The sequence below is a fragment of the Sus scrofa genome, chromosome 8 (genome assembly GCF_054392235.1).
Source record: "Sus scrofa isolate SSC_HxYL_T2T_F1_AM1 chromosome 8, Sscrofa_HxYL_maternal_Yorkshire_Landrace_v2.0, whole genome shotgun sequence".
NCBI lineage: Eukaryota > Metazoa > Chordata > Mammalia > Artiodactyla > Suidae > Sus > Sus scrofa.
The window spans coordinates 90,600,833-90,626,280 of NC_139390.1; the positions used below are offsets into that span (position 1 = coordinate 90,600,833).

Consider the following 25,448-nt stretch of genomic DNA (forward strand, 5'->3'; position numbering starts at 1 on the left):
CTTCCCCTGGAAAGAAAAGCTCAGCTCATATTCTTTGCCGGATAAGTGCTTGCCAAGAACTAGACTAATGACATCTGCTGGCTCTCTGGCTTGACCATTTTTGTAAAGCACTAACAATGGAAATGATTACTACAGAGTTGGGTTGTGGTTTATTTAACTCCCAATCTCTCCTTCCTAACTATTGTTTTGTCAAACCTCAAGAAGAATTGTCAATCAGAAGTCACCTTCCATTCATTTAGAGGTTTGTTGGATGGCTCCAAGTTTTGGCCCAATCCACTTAACAATATTTGTGTCAATATTTGACTCTAAAATCTGGCCTGTGATCAGTAGGACTTTACTTTTATGCCTCCACAAGGCTTCCTTTCAATCTCCTTTTTTTTCCTGTGGACCTTCCTGTGGCTCTTCCTTTCTTAATATTTAAGATCAAATTGCTCTTGGAATCATCTTTATGTCTCTGGAGCATACTACGTATATAAGCAGGGATTACACATGGCATTTCTCTTTCTTCTTAAGAGACTAGGTGATTCTGGATGTTATGCCCACTATTTCAGAGCCACTTATCACTGACATTAGCATAGTCACACTGGGGGCTGTGCCTGTTGTTGGACATCTCTAAGGAACTTCAGGAGATTGGTTTGGAAAGGGATCACATCTTCCTAAGGCATACAGTGCATTAGAGGTTTTCCGGAATATTTCTTTTTTCCTTCCTTCCTTCTCTCCTTCCTTTTTTTCTGTTAGGTTTACCACGGGAGGAAGGTGCGAGGCCAAGTCTATAAAGAAAGACTTACTAAGTCATCCTAATTAGAAGGGCTGAGCTCAAGATGGTGCCAGTGCTGACTGCTAGAAGATATTAGGGCTTATAAAGGATCTATGGTGGGAGTTTATGGCAGGAACTTGTGGTGGGAACAATGAAGGAGGAGGTGAAGGTCAGGGGAGGCATAGGGGATTGAATCCCAAGACAGAGGGCCCTTAATCTTTGTAGGTGTTAATCTATGCAAGCAGTTGTTTTCTATAGGCCATTGTTTTTTATGGCCCAACTTGAGCCTCCACATTCTGGGAGAGGCTGTAAATCTTGCACAGGGTGCTACCCATGTCCCCAGCAGGTGTCCAAGGTGAACAGCCACATTGGGGGAGGGGTGCCCTGTCTCCATCCTCCTGGGAACCTATCACTTTCCCTTTCTTTTTTGTCTTCCTTTTGTTCTTTCTTATGCTCTCATTTCTGTTGCCAGTCAAACACAAACTTCTATGATCTATGTTATGGGATCAATTTCTAGAACATGAGAAGAATGCTGGACCTTGGGGGAAAAAACCAAAGTAAAGCCTTGTGGGTTTTTTGTTTGTTTTTAATCATTAAAAAAAATATATTTCTTTAGAGCAGGCCCTTCAAACCTCAAGATTGTTTCACAGCCTATACTAGTAGTATTTTGTAGAAGAAAAAGCTCTGAGATAAGTATCTAAAACCCTGGCATAGAGGTCCTGGCTTTGCCTCTAACTAGAATTAAATTACAGCTGTGCTGCCTTAGTATCTGATGTCTACTGTATTGGCTTCAGTCTAAACAGTCTGCTATTCTGACAACATCATTTTACAAAAGGTTACCACTCCCCAGTTGAGGGGCACCTGCTTTTTCTTCCAATCCATATACACTACCCATCCTCAATAAGGATGACCATAGTGTTAGAAACAGTGGGGAAGAAGGAGGCAGAGACTTGAAGCAATGAGATGGAAAGCAGGTTTATCAACCAACAGAAGGGCGGGGAGCACTGAGTAGGGGGAACTCAGGCTCCCCCAAGCTTAGAGAGGAGTTAGTTACATAGGAAAAGGGGTAGTTTCTATTTTTAGCACAGGTTTGTGATGGAGTAAGAAACAGGGAAGATACAAGCTATGTTGTCACAATTTAACAGTTTCTCCAGCTATTTTTGTCTTGAAACTTTGTGTTGCATGGGGATATTTTTGTTCCAAGGCCATCTGGCTTTTGCCACATTTTAGCCCTTTTGCAATCTACAGTTACCACCTAACTCATAGCAGAGGCCTGGGACCTAGGGTGGATGAGAGGAAATCAGATAGATCCTGTTTACTGCCCTCTGCTGGTATAATTTTTAAACATTAAGCACCTGCATTTAAGACACCATACCAGGTCTTCAGAGCAATAAAATAATAAAATATAATGTGGGCACTGTCTTCAAGGAACTTCTTGAATAATGTGAGAGCAAATGGATACACAAATAATACAAAGGAGTAAATCAGAGAGCAGAGGAAAAAATCAAGGGGAGGAGGCAGGGAGAGAGGAAGCAAACAAAGGAGGCAGCAAGGAATGGATGGAGGTGTTGAATGAGTTGAACTTAAACCACCAAGCTTTGGCTCTTTGGATTTCTAGCGCTTTAGGCGTCTCAGAAGAAGGTCCACAGTAATAATCCCACATTAAGGGAGTTCTCATTCTGGCTCAATGGAAATGAATCCGACTTGTATCCATGAGGATGCTGGTTCGATCCTGGCCTTGCTCAGTGGGTCAGGGATCCAGTGTTGCCATGCGCTGTGATGTAGGTTGCAGATGTGGCTTGGATCCAGAATTGCTGTGGCTGTAGCATAGGCAGTAGCTGTGGCTCCAATTTGACCCCTAGCCTGGGAAATTCCATATGCCGAGAGTGCAGCCCTACAAAGCAAATAATAATAATAATCCTACATTAAGCAGGGGGAACAGGGCTTTACGTGGTGCTCATAGCATTCTAGAAAAGCGATAAAGCAATTTTCCTTTCTCTATAAAAAAAGGAGCACTTATTTTAAAAACTCATGGCTTCAGAAACAAAATGCAAACCTTGATCACTCTTTTTTTTTTTTTTTCCATCCAGTAGTCTGTCTAATGTCTGTTTACCCTTGTCAATTACAGGAGGAAAGAAGCTAACAAATCAACCTCTCCATCTCTTCTGGGCTTGGGTCGCTTTGGAGAAAGAGTATTACATAGTGGATGAAGAGTCTCCATTCTTGGAAGTGACCCTCACACTCAGAGGATATCTTGGTGAAACATCTTTCATCAGTAAGTAACTTTGGATTGGTCATTGGGGAAAGGTAACGGGAACATGAAATGTAGGCTTAAAAATAATTAGGGGAGAATGGATTGGGAGAGAATCATTAACAGATTTGGGGGAACTTCTAAAATATATGTGTGAAATTATGCCATGGTTTTCACTCCATGTGAGTCACAGGCTTATATCCAGCAATATTTTTTCTCCCTTTTCTATTTTCCCCTTTGTTTTCTTTTTCAACTTAAAGGACTCTGGGAGAATTGAGACATTTCATAGCTGTATACCACCATCCCCAAGTCACTCAGTTTCACTTAAAATTGTTTTTAAGCATGAAATGCATTATTATGCTTAGCTCTAGTTATTTCTTTTGAAAAATTATTTATGAGTGCATGTTGCATTATTGTGTTTGGTTATAGTTATTTCTTTTGAGTATGTATAATTGTTTTCACCTTGATAATAGTTTGTAAATTCCTCCGAGATATGTAGAGTATGAAATTTCTCTATGTTCTACAAAGAACATAGTCTTTAGGGTAAATAGCTATGTAGTACCTACCTAATGCATCTCATTATCCTCATTAGTAATCAATAATAATTGCTCTAATAATACATTACATTTTTAGAAGATCTTTATCTGCCAGAATTTTCAGAGATCATTTTGCCTTTCTTTTCGTAAGCTATTGTGAAGAAGATAGAGATGTTTTGTCTTCATTCTACCAATGGGCATTTTAAGTATCTCAAACATCTGGGGCCCAATCAGAGTCCTGCCAACATATCAAAACTGTTGGAGCAAAGCCAGGAAGGAGATGGCTGGGAACAGGCAATCGTGGAAAAGCAAGCTAGTTCCCCCAGTCTCCTTTCTAGGCTCCTCGGGGCTTCTAAGTTAGGACTGTTCTCCTAGGGTAAAAGGTCAGCCAAAGAGCACCCTGATTTCTGCGTGGCGCTCAGCCTCCATCAACCCCCAGGTCCTTTGTCACCGCATAGTGGAACTTGCTGCCAAGAACTTCAGCTGAAACGTGCCTCCTTTCTCTTGGGGGATTCTGTCCCTGCAATTCTTTATCTTGGGAATTTCTCGTGGGCAAAGATTTGGGTTATTGTGTCAAGAAGTATTTTCATATCCTGCCTGGCTCAGGGAAGGAACCATTTGGATGTTTGTAGAGTTCACTCAGCTCCTCAGGGAGGTTGGCTGTAGCCTCCCCATCTGCACCAGCACCTCAGGGGCCCTATCCCCATGCCCTACTTTATTGTTCTTCATAACACTAATCATCCCTGACATGTGTCTCTGTCCATCTGTCTGCCGTGTGTATTCCTTGGCTGATTTCTAGCTCCATAAGGGTGGCAACTACATCTTAGCCTATGGCCAACCCCACAAAACAGTGTGGGGCATATGGTCACCCCAGATCTGTTGTTCAGTGAACTACAGTCAGCTCTGTCCTGTAAAATACCACTTAAAACCACCTCAGGAATTTCCAACTAGTATTGATGAGGATGCAGGTTCGATCCCTGGCCCTGCTCAATGGGCTAAGGATCACAGGTTACCTCAAGCTGTGCTGTAGGTCTGGTGATGCTATGGCTGTGGCGTAGGCCAGCAGCTGCAGTTCCAGTTTGATCCCAGCCTGGAAATTTCCATATGCTGCAAGAGCAGATCTAATAATAATAATAATGATAATTTTTAAAAACACCATAAACACATCAACATCACAGAAGAGAATCTACAAAATACCTTACTCAGGGCTCCTATCCCCTCACCTTACTCCATGCTGGAGTTAATAGTCTAAGCACAGAATCTAGAAGAAAATAAGACAAAAACAAAAACAACAACAACAAAAAACTTGTGAGGTTTGAATTCCTTCTGAGATATGTGCTCTTTTTTGTGACATGCTAATGACCTTCAATTTCCTTATCCATAAAGTCCCCATCTCAAGATTTGTTTGTGAATTAAATGCGATAATGAGTATAAATCAACCTAGCATGGTCCCCAGCACACATGAAGTACTCAATAAATGTTAACTACCATTATTCTTTCATGGCTCTCATGCAACAGAATTGAAATCACCTGTTTACCTCTCCCACAGACTTGTAAACCCCTCAAGGGCAGTGGTGGCTGGAGCTAATTCAGCATCACATCCTTAGTAACTCGTCCAGAGCCAATATTCACCAAAAATTAATAGCCACATGAGTGCACAATTTACATAGCAGTGCCACCCAGCTGTTTAAATGTTGCCTGAGCACTATGGGAAACAGTATGGAGGTTTCTCAAAGAACTAAAAATGGAAATACTCTAGGACCCTGCAATCCCAGTCCTGGGTATGTTTATGGGGTAAAAACCACTAATTTAAGAAGATACATGCATCCCAGTGTTCACGGCATTACTATTTACAGTTGCCAAGAAATAGATGCAACCTAAGTGTCCATTAACAAAGGAATGGATAAAAATGTGATACACACACACACACACACACACCAGAATACTACTCAGCCATAAAAAAGAATGAACTTCTGCCATTCACAGCAACATGGATGGATTTAGAGAGTGTGGTGCTAAGTGAAATAAGTCAGACAGAGGAAGAAAAATACTGATATCACTTATATGTGGAATCCAAAAAATACAACGAACTAGTGAATAGAATAGAAAAGAAGCAGACTCACAGATATAGAGAAGGAACTAGTGGTTATCCATGGGGATAGGGAAGGAAGAAGGGGCCATAGAGGCGCAAGGGGGTAAGAGGTATAAACTATGAGGTATGAGATAAACTACAAGAATATATTGTACAACACAGGGAATGTAGCCAATATTTTACAATAACTGTAACTGGATCATAACCTTTAAAAACTGTGAATCACAACCCAAGCACATCATAAATTCAAGTAATTTTAGAAAATGTAAAAAATAAATAAATAGATAAAACAGTAAAATAAATAAATAAAACTAAAAACTGAATCACTATATTGTACACTTGTAACTTACATAATATTATACAGGAACTATACTTCAATTAAAAAAATAAATAAATAAAAGAAACTGTGGCTGAGGACACACACCCCTCTCCTTTATTTTCTCCACTTCAGCAGGTGAGCAAGGGAGGCTCTTCAAAATTGGACATCCATTCTCAGTCACCAACTAGTGTTGACGCGGGCTTTCTTCAACAGTTTTGAAAAGCTAACACTGGGTCTTCTTTCCTGGAAATTATTTTCACACACTTTAGAGGGTGTCTTCTACAGGACATCAGATTCTCTGAGAATGAGACAGAGCAAATGGCACAAGAGGCTACAAATCTCATTTTGGATAAAGCTTTTTACAAGAGCTGGGGTCAGGTCATGATTTGATTTCACACATTCAAACAGCTGCCGAATCTAAACCTCACAATGAAAACTACAGTGATGAGACACGGGTATCTGTGCTCCATTAGGTGTTCACTGGGCTGTTAAATCAAAACCAACAGATACAAACTACTATATATAAAATAGAGAAGCGACAAGGATTTACTGTAGGACACAGGGAACTACATTCAATATTTTGTAATAACCTCTAATGGAAATAATCTGTGTGTGTATATATATCTGAATCACTTTGCTATACATGTGAAACTAACACAGTACTGTAAATTAACTATACTTCAATTTTAAAAAACACAAAAGTATAGTTGGCAAGTGTCTTGTGGGAACATTAAAAGAACCAATTTCTGTGCTACGGCTTTTCAACCCACTGTGAAAGAACATCCTTTCAGTCACCTGGGTTTCTATTTATGAGTTCCTGATTTTTATTTAGGCGTCGTAACTAAAGAGGAAACTGCAGGAAAAGATAAAGATTTTAAAGGAAAGTCCTCAATACAGGTCCAGTTCAATCCTGGACAGACCACAGCTATGTGGAGAGTGAGAATTCTACCTGACAATGAATATGAGGCTTCTGAGACCTTCCAGATCATTCTGACAAACCCTGTCATGGCTGCCCTGGAGTTTCCAGAAAGGGCAACTGTTGAAATTGTGGATCCTGAAGATGGTATGTGCTTCCTATTAGCATGGCCTATTCACCAGCATGGCTCCCTGCGTCTTTTCAGGCATGTATAGCTCTCCCAGGCTCCATAAGCCACTGGACATGTCCATACCATTTAGGATTTAAAATTAAGTAAATCATCTCAAGGCAGTGATTTTTCCTTTGTTCTCAGGATTTTTGAAAAATGATATAGGTGATCAAAATAAGACTTTACCAAACTTCCTTTAACCAGTGTCCAAGCCCTCATTCTTAGTTCTCTGCACCCTCAATGTGACACAGCTTTGCCTCCAAATGACTAATCTTCAGGGCTCATTCCAGCCTACCATCTTCTCACAATTTCCTGGGAGCTCCCCACCAGATTAGATGGGGACATCACAGAGCCCTTGCCCTAGATATGGCAACTGGGAGCCAGACAACTCAATCATTTTTGCATGTGTTTCACAAAGTTCTCTCTTATAACTGTATCACAGTCTTGAATTCATCAGTTCCTTCCCATTTATTGGTTTGTTCATTCAACAAGTATCTCCCCAGAGAAATTAAAAAGAAAAAACAACTAGGAGTTCCCACTGTGGCACAGTGGGTTAAGGATCTACAGTCACTGTAGAGGTGCATGTTCAATTTCCGGCCTGGGAAATTCTATATGCTGTGGGTGCAACCATAAAAAATAAAAAAGGAAAAAAAGAAAAGAAAAAAATTAGCTAGTGATTGTTCTGTTTGCTACCACTTTTTGTGAAAGTAGAAGAATAGTTTCTAAAATATTTTAGTTTTCATATTTAAATGCTAATTAGGCACACTGATTATCATGAGAGTTGAAATAATTCCAGTATTGCCAAGAAGTGCATGACTGAACTCTTGAGGAAAAAGTCCTAGTTAAATGTCACAAGAATCAGAGTTCCCTGGTGGCTGAGCAGGTTAAGAATCCAGCATTGTCACTGCTATGACTCAGGTTGCTGCTGTGGCACAGGTTCGATTCCTGACCCAGGAACTTCCACATGCCCAGGGTGTGGACAAAAAATTAAATGAAATAAATGCCATTTTTCCTTCTTGGGTCCATCGCCAAGAGGAGGAATCTTTGTGAATATATGCCAAAGAGAAGAAATCTGATCTAAATGTGATTTGATCCAGTTACTTCAGTTTTCCATGACTCTGTGAGTAGGAACAGCCCACTTCAAATTTTAATTTTTTTAAAAAAACACATTTATTTTAAATATGCAACTCACGCTTAATGAAAAGGCTTGGAAAACATTGGAAAGCCCAAAGGAAAATAGTACACGTGATTCCATCGTATTTTAGTGACTGTTCTGATGATGCATATATGCGTATTTATATGTCTCAAACTGCATAACAGAGGCCAGAAATATAACAGAAGTGCATGCAGACACAGCCAGCTCAGTAACTTTCAGTGGGAATATTTTAAGACTTAAGGGTAGGACGTGTAGCTAGTTGTTTTTTTTTTTTACATATTAAATGGCCAGCCCTGTGTCTTACTCATGGTATCTACTCAATAAAGGTTGAAGCAAATGATTGTTGAATAAAGCAAGAAAAGATTTTTTTCATTAATGAACTAGATTTCCAATTATTAAAAGCATTTAAAAAATAAGTAAACACGAGTAAAGCAAGGGGGAAAATCTGTGATCTTTATTTAGAAGACCTAAAATGTGACCTCAAAGAAAAGACCCCAAATTGCTGCAATTTTCCTTTCCATTTTGCTGTAGATCACATTTTTAACCTTTTGAAAGGGGTCTCCTCAACTCAATGATAAATGTAGGAAATGTTCTTACTGTATTTCATACGCTTAATCATGTTGGAAAATGCAGGGGTCAAAGATTAGGTACATCTCCACTCAGGTTAAAATACCATCCGTATCACCAATCAAATTTAAGTCTTGGTGAAAACACTTCTATCTTTTCTAGAATCAACAGTTTCTATTCCAGAGGCAGAGTACAGAATAGAGGAAGACATTGGGGAACTTTTGATTCCTGTAAGACGGTCTGGAGATGCAAGCCAGGAACTCACCGTTATTTGCTCTACACATCAAGGTATGAGGCTTTGCCGGGACTGATAACCAGGAACAAGGTCCTTAGTACAGGACTGTGGTGATGCTAGGGGTGGCTGGGTGGTGCTTGGGGAGGACAGGGGATCCTGGACCCTTCATGGTGGCACCTGTGCAGCCTTCTGCAGGCGCCCTAACTCCTCTGAGCTGGTCTCCTCATCTGGAGAAAATGTTGTAGTCCAAACTGGGATAAAAACCTCTGTTGTGACTACCCACAAAATTTGAGGGTACAGACCTAGAAAACTAACTTACAGTTGCCAGAGGGGAGAGGGAGGAGGGATGCATTTGGACTCTGGGATTAACAGATGCATACTACTAAATGTAAAATAGATAAACAACAAGGAACTACTGTATAGCACAGGGAACTGTTTTCAATATCTTGTAATAACCTATAAGGGGGAAGAATCTGCAAAGGATTAGAGATACATATGTCTGTATAACTGAATCACTTTGCTGTACACTTGAAACTAACACAACATTGTAAATCAACTATACTTCAATTTTAAAAATATTTTTAATTCCTGAGGGTCAAATGAGACATCTTATATGAAATACTTTAATACGCTGGCAGACAATATAAATAAGTGTTCTCAATTTTAATAGTCATATGGCCTATAGTAAACAATGTGAAATAGTTTATATATACCACTCAGTCTCTCTTCTCCTCCCGCCCCCCCCCCAACAGCTAAAAATGCCCCCCAATCATGGGCCCAGGTGTCCTCACACCACAAAACAATGTCCCATTCTTTCTGACCTCACCACTTCTGTAGAGTCAATATTTAGCTATCCTGTGTCCTTTCCCTCAAGGCTGTATTTTCTAACTCATTAGAACTATGTAATAGACAAAAGATGATGGACCTACATGAAATCCATCCAAATGAGAATTTTTCTACACCCACAGTGACATTTCACTTCTTTTTTTATTTGTTTGGTTTTTGTTTTTTAACTGAATGAATTTTACTGCATCTATAGTTGTATAATGATCATCATAACCCAATTTTACAGCATTTCCGTCCCAAACCCCCAGCACATTTTGCTTCTGACAACAGATGTGTGCAGGCTTTTCTCCCACCAAGCAATTCTCCAATTTCTGCAGTCACCAACTGGGCCTCCTAAAATTATTTTCAATCCTGACACTCTCTACCTGGAAATAATAGAGACTCCAAGGTTATGGGCTCTGGCCCCAAAGACTACACCCACTTCAGATGCCAATAGCAAATCCAGGTGGTCACCTGTGCTTCTGACCGACAGGGTAAGAATCAGAGGTTCTCCCCACCTCCTCTTTGGGTTTGATCATTTTCTACAACAGCTGACTCAGCTCTGGAAAATAGTTTACTTATTACATTAAGATTTCTTATAAAGCATACAACTCAGGAATGGCCAGATGGAAGCCATGCATAAGCTAAGGTAGATGGGAAGGACACAGAATGTCCATTCTCCCTCTGGGCACATCAACCTCTCAGCTTTTCGGCATGTGCAGAAAGCTGGAAGCTCTCCACACTCCTTTGGCTAGGGGTTTTTATGGAGGCCATTGTGTAGGCCATTAGTAATTCATTTAACCTCTAGCCCCTTGCTCCTCCCTGGAGGTTAGGGGGTAGGACTGGAAGTTTCAACTGTCTAATCACCCAGTTGGTTGCTTTGGCAACCAGTCCCCATCAGAGGCTCTGAGACTTTCTGGGAGCCCCAGCCACCAGCCATGTCATCAGCATACAAAAAGATACCCCTTCAAGACTCCAAGAGGTTTAGGAGCTGTGTGCCAGGGGACAGGAACAAAGACCAAATGCCCGTTACTTATTATGTCACAGGCTCATTTATTCTGAGCTCACTGTAGTATAAAGGTCCGCCACCTGTATTTGGCAGAGACTCAAAGGCAGGCAAAGAAGTGGCAGGCTTTCTGGTGGAAAAAAGAGAGAAGGCTTCAAAATATGCCCTGATTGGAGGCTCTTGGCTTGGGGAAGCTGGAGGCAGCCTATGCGATTGATATATTTGTCTTTCTCAGATCGAACCTAAACTGGAAGCTGGGACAAAAATTAGAGAAGCTGGAAGTTATTAAGTCCTGATCATTTGGGGCCAATTGTTAACAGAGGTTTTGGCTTGACTTCTTACACTTGTGCAGATTGTGAGTTGGAGTTCTGTTTTTAGATATGCTCTGACCATCCTCTTTCCCTATATCTGGTCTGTCAAAATCTATGCTCACACTTGGTGAACTTCTGACAATGCACATTGTAGCCCCTGCCGTATAGAATTATCTATCCAAGACATCAGCAGTACCAAGGTTGAGACAAGGAATAAGAATAAATTCCCTTTGGCCCTAGAGGACAGAGGGGTTGGCACTAAACAAGCAATTTATTTAGAGATATTCAGAACCAGCTACAGGCTTCAAGATCTTCATGTATATGTTTGGCTGTGTGTTTAGAGTTGTCTATAGTCCATCCTTTGACTAAGGCTCCCCTTTTGAAGGCACCAGTTGCCAGCTATGTGTAACACTGGCAGTGCTTCCGTTTTACCTGAGTACCCATATGGGAAAAGCAGCAAGAGGAAATAACAAGATGAGGTAGTCCTTGAGGTCGTCTTTGCCAGTTGTTCCCTGGGAGGATGTGCCAGCTCTCTCTCTTCCAAGTCTATGCGGGGCTCCAGTTGGAGTCTTATAAGGAACGGGGGTCTAGGCATACAGGGGAGTGGCTGCAGGTGGGCAGAGCAGCTGATGGAGAAAATGCCCTCATCCTCTGCCCTAGGCTTCCAGCTGGGCTACTTCTGGTACTAGCGCCACACTCCCTGTCCACAAGCAGAGGGTCTGGAAGATGATGATTCTGTGAATGGTAGAAATGAAGTGATAAACGGCCCAGTGTGGAAGATGATGTGTAATTGCTAAAATGGAAGGGACCATCCCTCTGCCTCTGGAAAGAGCTACACTGTGGAAGGACAAACCAGAAGGAACCAGAAAACTCTGGCAGTGAACCAGCCAGAATACAAGGATGCCTCCTCCTCAGGTGGGAGAAGCTACCCCCCAATGGACCTGCCCTAAGGTCTTCAGGTTCAAGAGCTGGTGCACAGCTCAGAGTGCTTGGCACCTGAGCTTTTACCTTTGATTCCTCACAAAGGATTCTTCTCAAGCTTGTTTATCAGAACACGCAGTCCTGAAACTCTAAAGTGATAGTTATTTCCCAGCATTTTGAAGTTATTATTCCATTGTCCTCCAGCTTGAAGCCCAATTGCTAAAGCACCTTTATGACAACAACCTGCAAATCCCACCTCAATACACCTTGGAGACCCTTCACTATTAAACAAGGGATTTGCACAGATCATCACCTAAGATCTCAGCTTGTATTTCAAGTTATATTTGATGTTTTCGGAACAGAATTTTCTAATTTGTAGGGATCCTTGCTTTCATTAAAATCAAGCTTTTTTCATATACCATGTTCTTTTTTTCTTTTTTTTTTTTTTTTTGTCTTTTGTATTTTGAGGGCCGCCCCTGCAGCATATGGAGGTTCCCAGGCTAGGGGTCTCATCGGAGCTGTAGCCACTGACCTATGCCACAGCCATAGCAACGCCAGATCCAAGCTGCATCTGCAGCCTACACCACAGCTCACGGCAATGCCGGATCCTTAACCTGCTGAGTGAGGCCAGGGATCAAACCCACAACCTCATGGTTCCTAGTCAGATTCATTTCCACTGCGCCACGACAGGAGTTCCACATATACCTTGTCCTTGATTGTTGCATGTAACTTACCAAATGATTTCCCAAAGTAAAATTTCCAAAATCCTAGGAGTTCCTTTGGTTAATAGGTTAAGAATCTGACTGCAGCAGCTCAGGTCACTGCAGATATGTGGGTTTGATCCCCTGCCTGGTGTAGTGGGTTGAAGTATCCATCATTGCCACATCTGCAGTGCTGAGACTCAGATTCAGTTCCTAGCCTGTGAACTTCCATATGCCATAAGTGCATCCATTTAAAAAAAATTTTTTTTGAATCCTAGGAGAAATGAGCCATTTAAGTAAACTGAATTTTTTGATTAAGTGAGAGGTAATTAAACTTTTTCCCCCATCTATTCTCATTGTTAATAAAAGCCTGCTAAAAATACATTGTTTTACTTTCTGTTTTAGTGGAGTTCCACAGCCAAATGATTTTCAGAAAGAGTTACAGTTCAGTCTTTTATTTAACCCAGAAATCTCCCTATTTAAATGCGTGTCTATTTCAAATAGTGGATCAGTCAGCTGAAAAAAAAATTAAACAGAAAAAGGGAAAATACCAATCACTTTTGTTTCATGAACTGTGATAAATCAGTTTGACTATTTACTAGGTGACATATATTGAGGAAGATAGTTAATAACTACTTAATAAAGATAGTATTAGATATTTACTATACACATCTAGTGTGTATCTGCTTTTGTATTTATTCTGAGGGGTTAAATATGCAGTTTATGATAAGGATTTTTTTTTTTTTACACTGCCTGTCCTACCAGTATTCTGCATTCTAGATGTAGGGGAATATTAAAAAGTGTATTCTCCAATGTATACTTCTTTTTTAACTTCAGGTTCTTTTTTTTTTAAGTCATTCATTCCAATGCTTATTAATTAATCAAAATTTTTGCAAGAATTTATGACTTTTTTTCCTTTGTGTCTGGATATCCTGGAGCATAAAAGTTCTTGCTGACAGTTTCTTTTCTCTTCTGTGGGCTTTCTAGATGGCTAGTCATTTAACCTCATTTAGTTGGGCACTGCCTGTCTCTAGCCCTTGGTGGCTCTTGACTCGGACATCCTAAGAACCAGCCTCTCCTTCCTGACTTTCAAGCTTTCCGGGGGGCGGGGGGGGACGTCATGGACGCACAGGCTGGCACTGGAACGTGGCTGGCTTCCCCAGCAAGTGATAGTCCCTCTTATAGCCTGTCCATTTCTAGCGGTTTCTGCTCTCTTCCCTAGTCAACAGCTTTTATACTCATCAATTTCTCCGGCTCTAACCTTTTCCAGGTTCCCCGAATAACGAAACAGTCCATTTGCTGTTCCCTAATAATTCTAACACTGTTCTATCGAAAAATCATCCTGAAACATTTGGTGAGTCGGGGCCTTTCTGAACAAATCCTCTGAAGTCAATTTGGAAACAATGCTCATTTTTCAGCAAGTTATATTAATAGATGCTGCACACACGCATAGACGTCAATTTGTGTTTATGACGCGATTAGGAAGAAGGTGGACGTTGGTGTCTCCGTGCGTGTATGTACGTGCCTTAGCTATAAGCAGGAGGGACCTTTGCTGGACCTAGAGTGTGTCCTGTCCAGAAGCTCATTGTCATATCCCCAGTGCTCCTTACTAAGGAAAAGTGTGCTGGGAAATACCCTTTACAAAAATTACATATTTGGTGTATAGAGTTATATATTTTTTACGTCGTCTTTGTCTCCTAAAACTGGTCTTGGTCATTTCATACTGTGAATACCTTTTACTCTTTTAGCTCTAAACCTGCACGCTGCTATATTTTTAAAACTGCCCCTCCCCAAATCACCTGAATTGCATTGTTGGTGGGATTGTGAGATGGTACAACCATTATGGAAGACGGTATGGAGGCTCCTAAAAGATTTAAAATAGAACTACCACATGGTCCAGCCATCTCACCTCTGGGTATATCTCTGAAAGAATTGAAAGCAAGGTCTTTTTTTTTCTCTCTTTAAATGATTTTTATTTTTTCCATTATAGTTGGTTGACAGTGTTCTGTCGGTTTTCTACCGTACAGCAAAGTGACCCAGTCACACACATACATATACCTTCCCTCTCTCATACCGTCCTATGTCATGCTCCATCATCGGTGACTAGATACAGTTCTCAGTGCCGTACAGCAGGATAAAGAGATATTTGCACACCCATATGCATAGCAACACTATTCGCATTAGCGATGAAACAACCAGAGTATCTGTGGCTGGATGAATGGAGAAACAAAATATTGTATATCCATACAATGAAATATTATTCAGCCTTAAGAAAGAAGGAAATTCTGACACAGGCTACAATGTGGATGGAACTTAAGGACATTATGCTTAGTGAAGTAAGCCCATCACAAAAAGACAAATACTGTACAGTTCCACTTACACAAAGTACCTGGAGTAGTCAGATTCACAGAGACAGAAAGTAAAATGGTGGTTGTCGGGGGCTGGCATTGGGGGGTGGTGGTGGCAGGGAGGAAATAGGAAGTTGTTTAATGGATGCAGAGTTTGTTTTGCAATATGGAGAATTTCTGGATATTTCTTTTATAATGTGAATAGACAATTCTAGTTAACTACATACACTTAACTGTATAGTTAAGATGATAAATTTTAGGTTATGTTTATATTACCACAATAAAAGCAGTGCACTAGATCTCAGAAACCCCAATCCTAAGTATTTATTCACAACAAAAAATTATATGCCAACTCAAAGATCTGTACTGGAGTGTTCATAGCAGCATTATTCAAAATAGCTAAAAACTGGAAATAACCCACATTATTAATTGGTACGTGGAAAAACAAACTGGTGCTGCCAACACAATGGGGAACACTATTCAGAAATGACAAGGAGTAAAATCCTGGAGTTCCTGTTGTGTCTCAGTGGGTTAGTATCCTTGAGGCTGTGGGTTAGATCCCAGGCCTCGCTCAGTGGGTTAAGAATCCCGAGGTGCCGTGAACTGTGGCCTAGGCTGGCAGTTGCAGCTCCAATTTGACCCCGAGCCTGGGAGCTTCCACATGCCACAGGCGCAGCCCTAGAAAGAAAAGAAAGGAATAAGATCCTGATACACTGATGAATCTCCAACATACTGTCCTAAATGAAAGAAATCAGACACAGTGGATCATGTCAGAACACCAGGTTGGTTTTATTTTTTTGTTTGTTTCTTTGTTTTGTCCCAGGCTAGGGGTCAAATCGGAGCTACAGCTGCCAGCCACAGTCACACCAGATCCGAGCCTCATCTATAACCTACACCACAGCTCACAGCAACGCTGGATCCTTAACCCACTGAGTGAGGCCAGGGATTGAACCTGCATCCTCATGGATGCTAGTCAGATTCTTTTCCACTGAGCAACAACGGGAACCTCCCCAGGGTCAGTTTTAAAAGCCTTCTAATGACAGTATTAACATTTGTGATGGTAAGAGATAACCATGCTTCATAATTCAAATAGCATCATCTAAAAAGTGTTTGAAAGAAGACCCAGTGAGGAACAGATTTCCTGTTCAGAAGCCTATTCCTTCTCACCGTCTGGTTCCCTCTCCTGTTGCCGTAGGCTCTGCTGCAGGCACCGTTTCTTCCACAGTGTTATCTTTCTCTGACTACATCTCACGTCCTAAAGACCACACCAGCCTCCTCCACTTTGACAAGCATGAGGCTGAGAATACCTGCCGGGTCCTCATCATCAACGACTCCCTTTATGAAGAGGAGGAATCTTTCAGCGTTTCACTGAGCCTGCCCACGGGAGGGCAACTGGGGGCTGAAGTCCCCACCACCAGGGTGATTATCCTGCCGATCGTCATGATGGTGAGTCCCATTGCCTGCTTTCCACTCTTGGAAATCAGTCTTCTCTTATTTTCTCTTGCCAGTTGAAAGACAAATCGAGCTTAAATGAGCTACTAAAGGAATTTTTGATGTTGCTCCTTTTCCAAAGGCTCTGCGTGGCTTTCACATACAAAGTTACCACCAACACCAAAGACAGTGCAGCAGTACACAAAAATTAAATATTTGTATATGAGTTTATTAAAACTTTTAAAAAGCACATCCCAAGGGAGTTCTCTGTGTCATGGGTTAAGGATCTTGAGTTGCTGCAGCTGCAGCCTAGGTCACAGCTGGAGCTCGGATTCAATCCTTGGCCCAGGAACTTCCATATGCCTCAGGGGCAGTAGACAAAGAAAAGAAGAAGAAGGAAAAAAAGCACATCCTAGGGAAGTGACCTAAGATTTATAAGGAAGCAAGAAGAGGACGTAGATTAAGTATCTGATCACCCAACCAAGACTGCCCATAAGGACACTCAGCAGCCCTAACAACAAGTACGTAAGTCTTCAAGTGGTCCAAGTACCACGGAGCCATGGGCAGACCACTCTTCCTAGCCCCACCTGGCCGGGAGTTTGGCTTCAGTCCCTACTGAAACTCACAGCCAGAGAAGAAGAGGGGGCCCCTCACCCCTCAAAGCAAACCCTCCCACCCCCCAGACCCCTCCCTAAGTACCAAGCCCGGTGTTACTTTCTTAGGTCTCAATTTCCCTTTCTACAGGAGGCACTTTTAAGAGAAAATGTTGATAAAGACGGAGCCAAGATCAGATTATTTTATGGGGTCTCCAGTGACGTTGAGCGTATCATTTTTCAAACATGTCTCTACCAGGGAGAGCCTGCTGTGGCACAACAGGTCCGGTGGCATCTCTGCAGCACCAGGCCGCAGATTCGATCCCTGGCACAGTGGGTTAAAGGATCCATTGTTGCCACAGCTGCAGAATAGGTCACAACTGCAGCTGGGATCTGATCCCTAGCCCAGGAACTCTATATGCTGCGGAGCAGCCAAAAAAGAAAAAAAGCAAAACAAAACAAAACATGTCTCTGTCGGGATTTGAGAGGCTGTGAGTTGCTATGTTCAGATATGGGCAGGATTAAACTGGGCTGCTATTACACACCCAAAATGCGTGTGAATTTATACATACAGAACAGCTCTTCCATGAAACTGAGCTATGTCGAGAGAGAAACCAGATGAAGCCGAGGTTGGAGAGTGTGTATACTCTCTTCTAAGGATGGCAAATTGATCATGTATTATATTGTTCTAGAAAATACAAAGGAAAATATGAGTGAGGTTAAAGTTGGTTTGCTTTTTGTCAAGTTAGTTAGCTTGTTCTCCTCAATGGGTTTGCCTGTTAATATCACACCTTGTGGACAAGATGTCAGAATGGTACAATAGACCACTTTTGCGCCACTAAAAACAAACAAATCATCAAGGATTAAATTCAGCTCCCAATATATTTTTATAAGTATCAAGGGCTAAGACCTGAAGTCTAGGCATTTTTCATTGTGTACTTTCTTTTCAAAAATCACCCCGTTGGAATTAAGATTACAATTGTTTTTCTTAAAATGATGTGCATGAAATTTCAGTATGCGCCATAGAAATTTAGAATTTGTATTATATTCTCAGTTAAACCACAGAGATAGTAGGGAGTGTCTACTAACAATCTTACCTAATTTTTTTGGAAAGAAAAAGGTTACAGTACAATCTTGGTTGGTTGGTTGGTTTTGGCCTCATCCACAGCATATGGAATTCCCCAGGGTAGGATTGAATTCAAGCTGCAGCTGAGACCTATGCCATCGCTGCAGCAATGCTGGATCCTTAACCCACTGCACCACAGCAGGAACTCCGTCACAGTCTTATATATAAATTATGTTGTTTTCCCCACAGAAGAGGAGGATCTGAGTAAATTTAGCTGTTTGAGACTGTGAAAAATCACTGCATTGTCTAGTCTGTTGAATAAACATGAGAAGCAAATAGAGGAATAGAAACACTGAAAGGAAGAGTTCCTGTTGTGGTGCAGTGGTTAACGAATCCAACCAGGAACCATAAGGCTGCGGATTCTGTCCCTGGCCTTGCTCAGTGAGTTAAGGATCCGGCATGCCGTGACCTGTGGTGTAGGTTGCAGACGTGGCTGGGATCCCGCGTTGCTGTGGCTCTGGCGTAGGCCAGAGTAGTGGTGTGGGCCGGTGGCTCTGATTCGACCCCTAGCCTGGGAATCTCCATATGCTGCGGGAGCAGCCCAAGAAACGGCCAAAAAAAAAAAAAAAAAGAAAAAGAAACACTGAAAGGAAAGGAGGACAACATGGGGTTATGTAATTTTTAAAGCCTAATTGAGGAGTTCCCTGGTGCCTAGCGTTTAAGGATCCAGCATCACTGTGGCTCAGGTCACTCCTGTGGCCCAGGTTTGATCCCTGGCCTGGGAACCTCTGCATGCTGCGAGTGCAGCCCCCCAAATGAGTCTAATTGAAAGATCTTTTTTAAATACCAGAGTTATAATTAGGATTATAGCTAGAGCACCTGTCTCTTTCTGAGCAAGGCTAGGAAAGGTTTGCCTGGACCAAATTCTAGAAACCGAGAGGTTGTTAACCAGACAAAATGGAAAGAGAAAGAAGCAAAGTTAAGGAGACAGGGATATTTTTTACATTATTCTACATGCTCTTCCTCATAATGACTCTTTCCCTTTATGACCAATTCTCAGTTTTCTATGGTGATGAGGAGTTAACATGAAAAAGTTGAAATCTGTATATGGGTTGAAATCCCTTTCCCCTTCACTGCCTTACTTTTCCTAAAGCCCAAGAGTGATGCCACTGTAATATCCTTTCTCATTCTCTGCTGGACCTAGTTATTGGTCCAAGTACACAAAGGAAAAAATGGGGGAGAAAAGGAGGAAAATAGGAAAGGGGAATGATTGCGTAAGCACAGCCTGGACACCCTCGCCTCCCCAGGTAACCGTGGGCAGGCAGAGCTATTGGGCTCAGTTTCCCAATCCATAAAATGAGGAGGTTAAAAGCCAGGAACACCTAAAGTGTGTTATCCCAGGGATATAGCACTCCATGAACTACAAAGTCATGTGAACAGCAAAGTAAGATGGGATAAACTGGACTCACCTGCAGAAATAGCTAAAGTCAGGAATGTACAGAAATAAATGGAAGTCTTTTGGGGAGCCACGCCCATGGCATGCAGAAGTTCCTGAGCCAGGGATCAAACCGAAACTGTAACCAGAGCCACAGCAGTGACAATGCCAGATCCTTAACCGCCTGCACTCCAAGAGAACTCCTAAATAAAAGTTTTAATGTCTGTTTCTTGAGGACATATTTTCTCCTTGAGCCCTGACATTTTTTTTTTTTTTTTTTTACTTTAAAACCTTAATTGTTTTAGGAGTTCCTGCTGTGGCACACTGGGCTGAAAACCTGACTTCGATGGCTCGGGTCACTACAGAGGCACGGGTTCCATCCCCAGCGTAGCTGCAGTGGGTTAAAGGATCTAGTGTTGCTGCATGCATGGGTTGAACCTGTGGCTTGGTTTCAGTCCCTGGCCCAGGAACTTCAATTTAAAAAAATAAAAAATAAAAATACACCTTAGTGTTAAATATTTTTTTATTCAGAAATTGTTAAAATCTCCGGTGTCATATATAAAATGAAGGAAAACAATACAGCCAATAAAGGAGGAAAATTAACACTAAATTCAGTACACAGAATTTTTTGCTTCCAATATTGTTTTAAATGGTTTTAGTAGATTCTTATCAAGTAATTAATTCTTTCAAGAAACATTCATAGTGGCCTGCCTTGTGCTTAGTATAAGACCCAAAAGTCAAATAAGCTCTTTCCCTTGCCTTCTATTTTATTTGACTTGATCTTTAATTAGATTATTCTCAAATTCAGGAAGGCTTTTTGTTTTTTAGGGCCTCAGGTGCAGCATGTGAAAGTTCCCAGGCTAGGGGTTGAATCAGAGCTGCAGCTGCTGGTGTATGCCACAGCCACAGCAAAGCCAGATCTGAGACCCACTGAGCAAGGCCAGGGATCGAACCCAAATGCTCATGGATACTAGTCAGATTCATTTCTGCTGCACCGCAATGGGAACTCCCATGAAGACTTTTTAATGGAAGAAAAAATCACATACAGAAATAGTGATAGAAGAGTCTTTGTTCAGTGCAAACTGGCTTATTAATTGCCACATGCATTTCTGAGCAAGTCACTGATGGTAGTTATTGGATCCAGGGAATTTGCACTCAGAGTCTGTAACATTTATCGAGGATCTAGTACTTTTCTAAGCTTTGAAAGAAAAAAACAAAAACAAAAAAAATCCAAAAACCAGCATGCTCTGGTTGTTATCCTCGCCTTAAAAGAGAATCCACAAGGACTTTGACTTCATAACCAGGATATTATTTGATGAGCGTGGGACCCTAGCAGCACTATCAAGCTAATAGAACCACCTCTATCTTGAGGGTCCTAGGCCCCCAAGGTCCATAGTCAAAAGAGTCTTTTTCTTATCGTGGCTGAAAACAGTCCATTTTTTAAGTTCACTTGGATGCGTTCTCTTTCCATGCAGAGTGAACTTGAGCTGAAAAATTTGGTTATGCTACAGATGTGATCATACGAACCTAGCCCCACTTTCTTGGACCTCCAAGGTCACATTCCATTGAGCCCAGTTTGGCTCTCCTGAGGGATCACCCTGTAACATTTCAGTCTCCCTGGTTGGAATTAATGCTATTTCAGGCCAGGTATTAGTTCTGTAAACTAGAAAGATGTGATGTCCTCCATTCTCCATCCTCCAGTTCAAGAACCCTGAAGAGGTGCTCATTTAGCTGCTGGCCTTGAATGACTTCTGTGGGTGCTACTTCGGCTTTAATCTCTAAAGATGTGCCCAGAGTTTGCCATTCATGATGCTGATGGTTCCTTGGAATGGTGCCATGTTATTCTTGCCTTGAGGAAACAACCATATATGATGAGAATCTTTTGAGATACTGATGTGAAATGACAGCTTCCCTAACTCAGAGTAAGCATTAAACATTGATCAAATCCTAACACATGGTGTATCTCAGAAATTAGGCGTCCTTGGAAGTTCCCATCATGGCTCAGTAGTTAATAAATCCAACTCGGAACCATGAGGTTGCAAGTTCGCTCCCTGGCCTCACTCAGTGGGTTGAGGATCCAGCATTGCTGTGAGCTGTGGTGTAAGTTGCAGATGCAGCTTGGATCCCACATTGCTGTGGCTCTGGCGTAGGTCGGCAGCTGCAGCTCTGATTGGACCCCTAGCCTGGAAATCTCCATATGCCGTGGGTGCGGCCCTAGAAAAGACAAATAAAAAATAAAAATAAAAGAAATTAGGCATCCTTTCAGCCAAGAATAAAAAATGTGTCCTATGAAATGGACTACTTGAAAAAAATTGGGGGAAGCACACACTCATTCTCCAGGGTTGGTATTTTATGTATAATTTGCCACAGTCTGAGCACTTGTTAAATACCAATAATACTTTGTTCTGAAGTGTCAAGTCCATCATCTTGCAGTAAAAGCATGTTTTCCTTTAGGCCAAGTGGTGACACCATATCCAGCAACTTAAAGATATAGCCCAGCCTGAGAGTTTCCTGACTCAGCAGGTTAAGGATCGGGTGATATCACTACAGTGGCTCCGGTTGCTGCAGTAGCACGTGTTCCATCCCTGGCCTGGGAACTTCTGCTTCTGCATGGTGCAGGTACAGCCAAGCAGCTCAAGGGTTAGAACTGGGATGAAATGATTTCTTTCTATTAGCTAGACTCTGGGAAATGTTCTGTTCCCTTAAACAGAGATCAGATATTCCCTTGTCAAATGGGTCACCTGCAGGAATATCTCTGTAAAGGCAGCTATCATGGAGCAGTGCTAAGAAAAGGTATCACACAGGGGCAGAAGCAACCTAACAACCCAAGGCCCCTGGCCCTGCACTGCCATGAAAACCAGGGAAAACACACATCAACTCCATGAGGGCAGAGGCCACAGGATATGGCCAATAAATGTTAACTGAATGAATATGCATGGCGGGCTTTATGTGCATTCATCTGGCCTGAGACCCTAGCTAGCACCCACTCACCCTGTGACAGGGGCAAGGTTGAAATTAAGGTCACTTGTTAATTAGCGTTATGTATTTGGCCTGTATGTAAACACTATAGCAGTTCTCTGCTTATCTGCTGAAGACGTTCCTTTCCATTTCCAATATGTGATTTGAAAACTCTTATCTGCCCCCCAAAAAACTGATAATTCAGTTTCACAGAGGGCTGTTAGTTTTGTCCTGAGGCAGTAAGATTTGTATAACATGCATGAAATTTACCTATAAAGATTATCATTGTCATTAAATAGGCATGTCACAGAATGATGATAGATTTCAGAAGACATTGTAAGGAAAAATTGCACAGAAGCAAAGTGTCATTTTGGTGAAATCAGCACATCCAACTTTTTAAAAATTGTGGTTAATAATGTTGCTGTGGGAGTCCTCATTGTGGCTTAGCGGTAATGAAACCAACTAGTATTCGTGAGGACATGGGTTCAATCCCAGGCCTTGCTCAGTGGGTTAAGGATCCAGTGTTGCTATGAGCTATGATGTAGTCTTGGACTTGGCTTGGAGCCCAAGTTGCTGTTGGTGTGGCATAGGCTGGCAACTATAGCTCTGATTGGACCACTAACCTGGGACTCTCCGCAAGTCATGGGTGTGGCCCTAAAAAAAAGAAAGAAAAAACCGAAGAGATTAATTAACTGTGTTAAATGCTGTCAATAGGCCAAGTAAGATGAAGATTAAGAATTGGCCAAAATGAGAGTTCTCTGGTGGTCTATTGGTTAGGGTTTGGTGCTTTCACATCAAGCCGCCACATGCCATGGCCAAAAAAAAGAAAAAAGAAAGCAGGCGTAGAAAATGCTCATTAGATGTCTGTTTAACCAAACTAAAAAAAATTTAATTTCAGGAAATCAGATGGTAAAGAACTGATACTGTTTAAATTACTTCTTTCTTTTATAAAAATTCTGAAACTGTTTAAATAATCTCTTCTAGAATTTTTCTAGAGATTAAGCTTACCAATTTGTTTCTAGAATCTATTTTCTCTTCTGAGGAAACTGAAAAAAAAATTTCTAATCTTCCATCTTTTGACAACAGTATTTTTGTCACTTCACCAGCAAGTCCGTTTTGGATCTTGGCATGAAACTGGACATCGAGCTCATTTTTAAACGATGGTCATATCAATTGTGAAAACTTCACTTCCCACCTTGTCATATTTCTTTTCCTTATTTCTATTTAAAGAACATTCTTCCTTAACCCACTGAGTGAGGTCATGGATCGAACCTGTGTCCTCATGGATACTAGTCAGATTCATTTCCACTGAGCCACAATGGGAACTCCCAAAAACATTCTCTTTTAAAGGAGATAGAAACCCATCAATGGCTGTGGAATCCATTTCTTGTGAGAATGAGGTGGTCAGAACACCATGCTCTCGTAATTGCCGCTCTTAAGAATTATTGCCCGTATCTCATTTTTTTAGACAGAACTGGAGTGAGGAGACTTGGAGATACTGCTGGGCTGCAGAGCAGCTCTTTTCTCTAGGTCAACAGAGTCCCTGATGCTCAACATTCAGAGCATCTCAGAAGAGTCTCAATTTTTCTTCTACGTGACACCTTCCTTCTCTTACCTCTTGTATCTTGCTATATTCAGAGGGGTTTGATTCTTACATTTTTTTCCTATGAACGACATAACTCAAGTATTTTCTCTTTTATCTTTCTTACTTCTCTCCCTTCCTCAATACTACACAGAGTAATTTCTCGCTAAAAAAAAAAAAAAAAAAGCAGATCACTTTGTCCCAACTTTAAAAAAAAAAAAAAGCTTTTGTAATAAGTTCAATATATATCAGAAGGCCTGAGTTAAAATTATGGAAGAGTTACCTAGTGGGGACCTGCTGTATAGCACAGGGAACCCTACCCAATATGCTGTGATAATCTATATGGGAAAAGAATATGAAAAAGAATGGATATGTGTGTATATATACAGCTGGATCACTTTGTCGTGTGGTAGAAATTATAACATTTTGAATTAACTATAGTTCAATAAAACTTTTTTTTTTTTTTTTTTTTGTCTTTTGAGGGCCACACCCGTGGCATATGAAAGTTCCCAGGCTAGCGGTCTAATCGGAGCTGTGGCTGCCGGCCTACACCACAGCCACAGCAACACGGGATCTGAGCCATGTCTGCGACCTACACCACAGCTTAAGGCAACGCCAGATGTTTAACCCACTAAGTGAGGCCAGGGATCGAACCCGCAACCTCAGGGTCCCTATTCGGATTTGTTAACCACTGCGCCATGACGGGAACTCCCAATAAAACTTTTTTAGAAAAAAATTTTAAAGCTTTTATTGGAGTTCCCCCTGTGGCACAATGGGATTGGCAGTGTGTCTGCAGCGCCAGAACCCAGGTTCAACCCCCTGGCCTGGAAAAGTGCATTGAGGGATCTGGCGTTGCTGCAGCTGTGGTGTAGGTTGAAACTATGGCTCAGATCTGATCTCTGTCCTGGGAAAAACTTCCATGTGCTGTGGGGTGGTAGAAAAAGAAAAAAGGGAAAAGCTTTTGTAATAAGTTTGATGTGTATCAGAAGTGATTTAAAAGTAGCCACTGGACGAACTCTGGAATGCTTATAATACACCAGCAGTGTCTTTCTAAGGATATAAAGACATGTGGAATGTGGTCTCTGTCTGCTAAAAACACAGAACAGTGTGTTAGAATGCTGGCCTTAATATTTTAGCTTTGCAAGGTGGTGCTAAATCATGAGAGGGGCTTCTAAGGAGACCGTGTGGAAAGTGTAATGTGTGTCACCTACAGTGTGGAGGATACAGTGAACTGAGAACTGGCTCCACCTGGAAAATCTCAGTGTGGGAGATA

At 41.5% G+C, this 25,448-nt stretch overlaps 1 protein-coding gene across 1 annotated transcript in view; it reads left to right on the forward strand.

Annotated features, from left to right (window-relative positions):
* Positions 1 to 25,448, forward strand: part of FREM3 (FRAS1 related extracellular matrix 3) — a 55,031-nt gene that overhangs the window by 22,762 nt on the left and 6,821 nt on the right. The window contains 5 exon segments of the mRNA XM_084971128.1: positions 2,886 to 3,032; positions 6,788 to 7,018; positions 8,926 to 9,051; positions 16,306 to 16,536; positions 16,539 to 16,556. Of these exon segments, the coding sequence (XP_084827254.1) occupies positions 2,886 to 3,032; positions 6,788 to 7,018; positions 8,926 to 9,051; positions 16,306 to 16,536; positions 16,539 to 16,556 (753 nt within the window).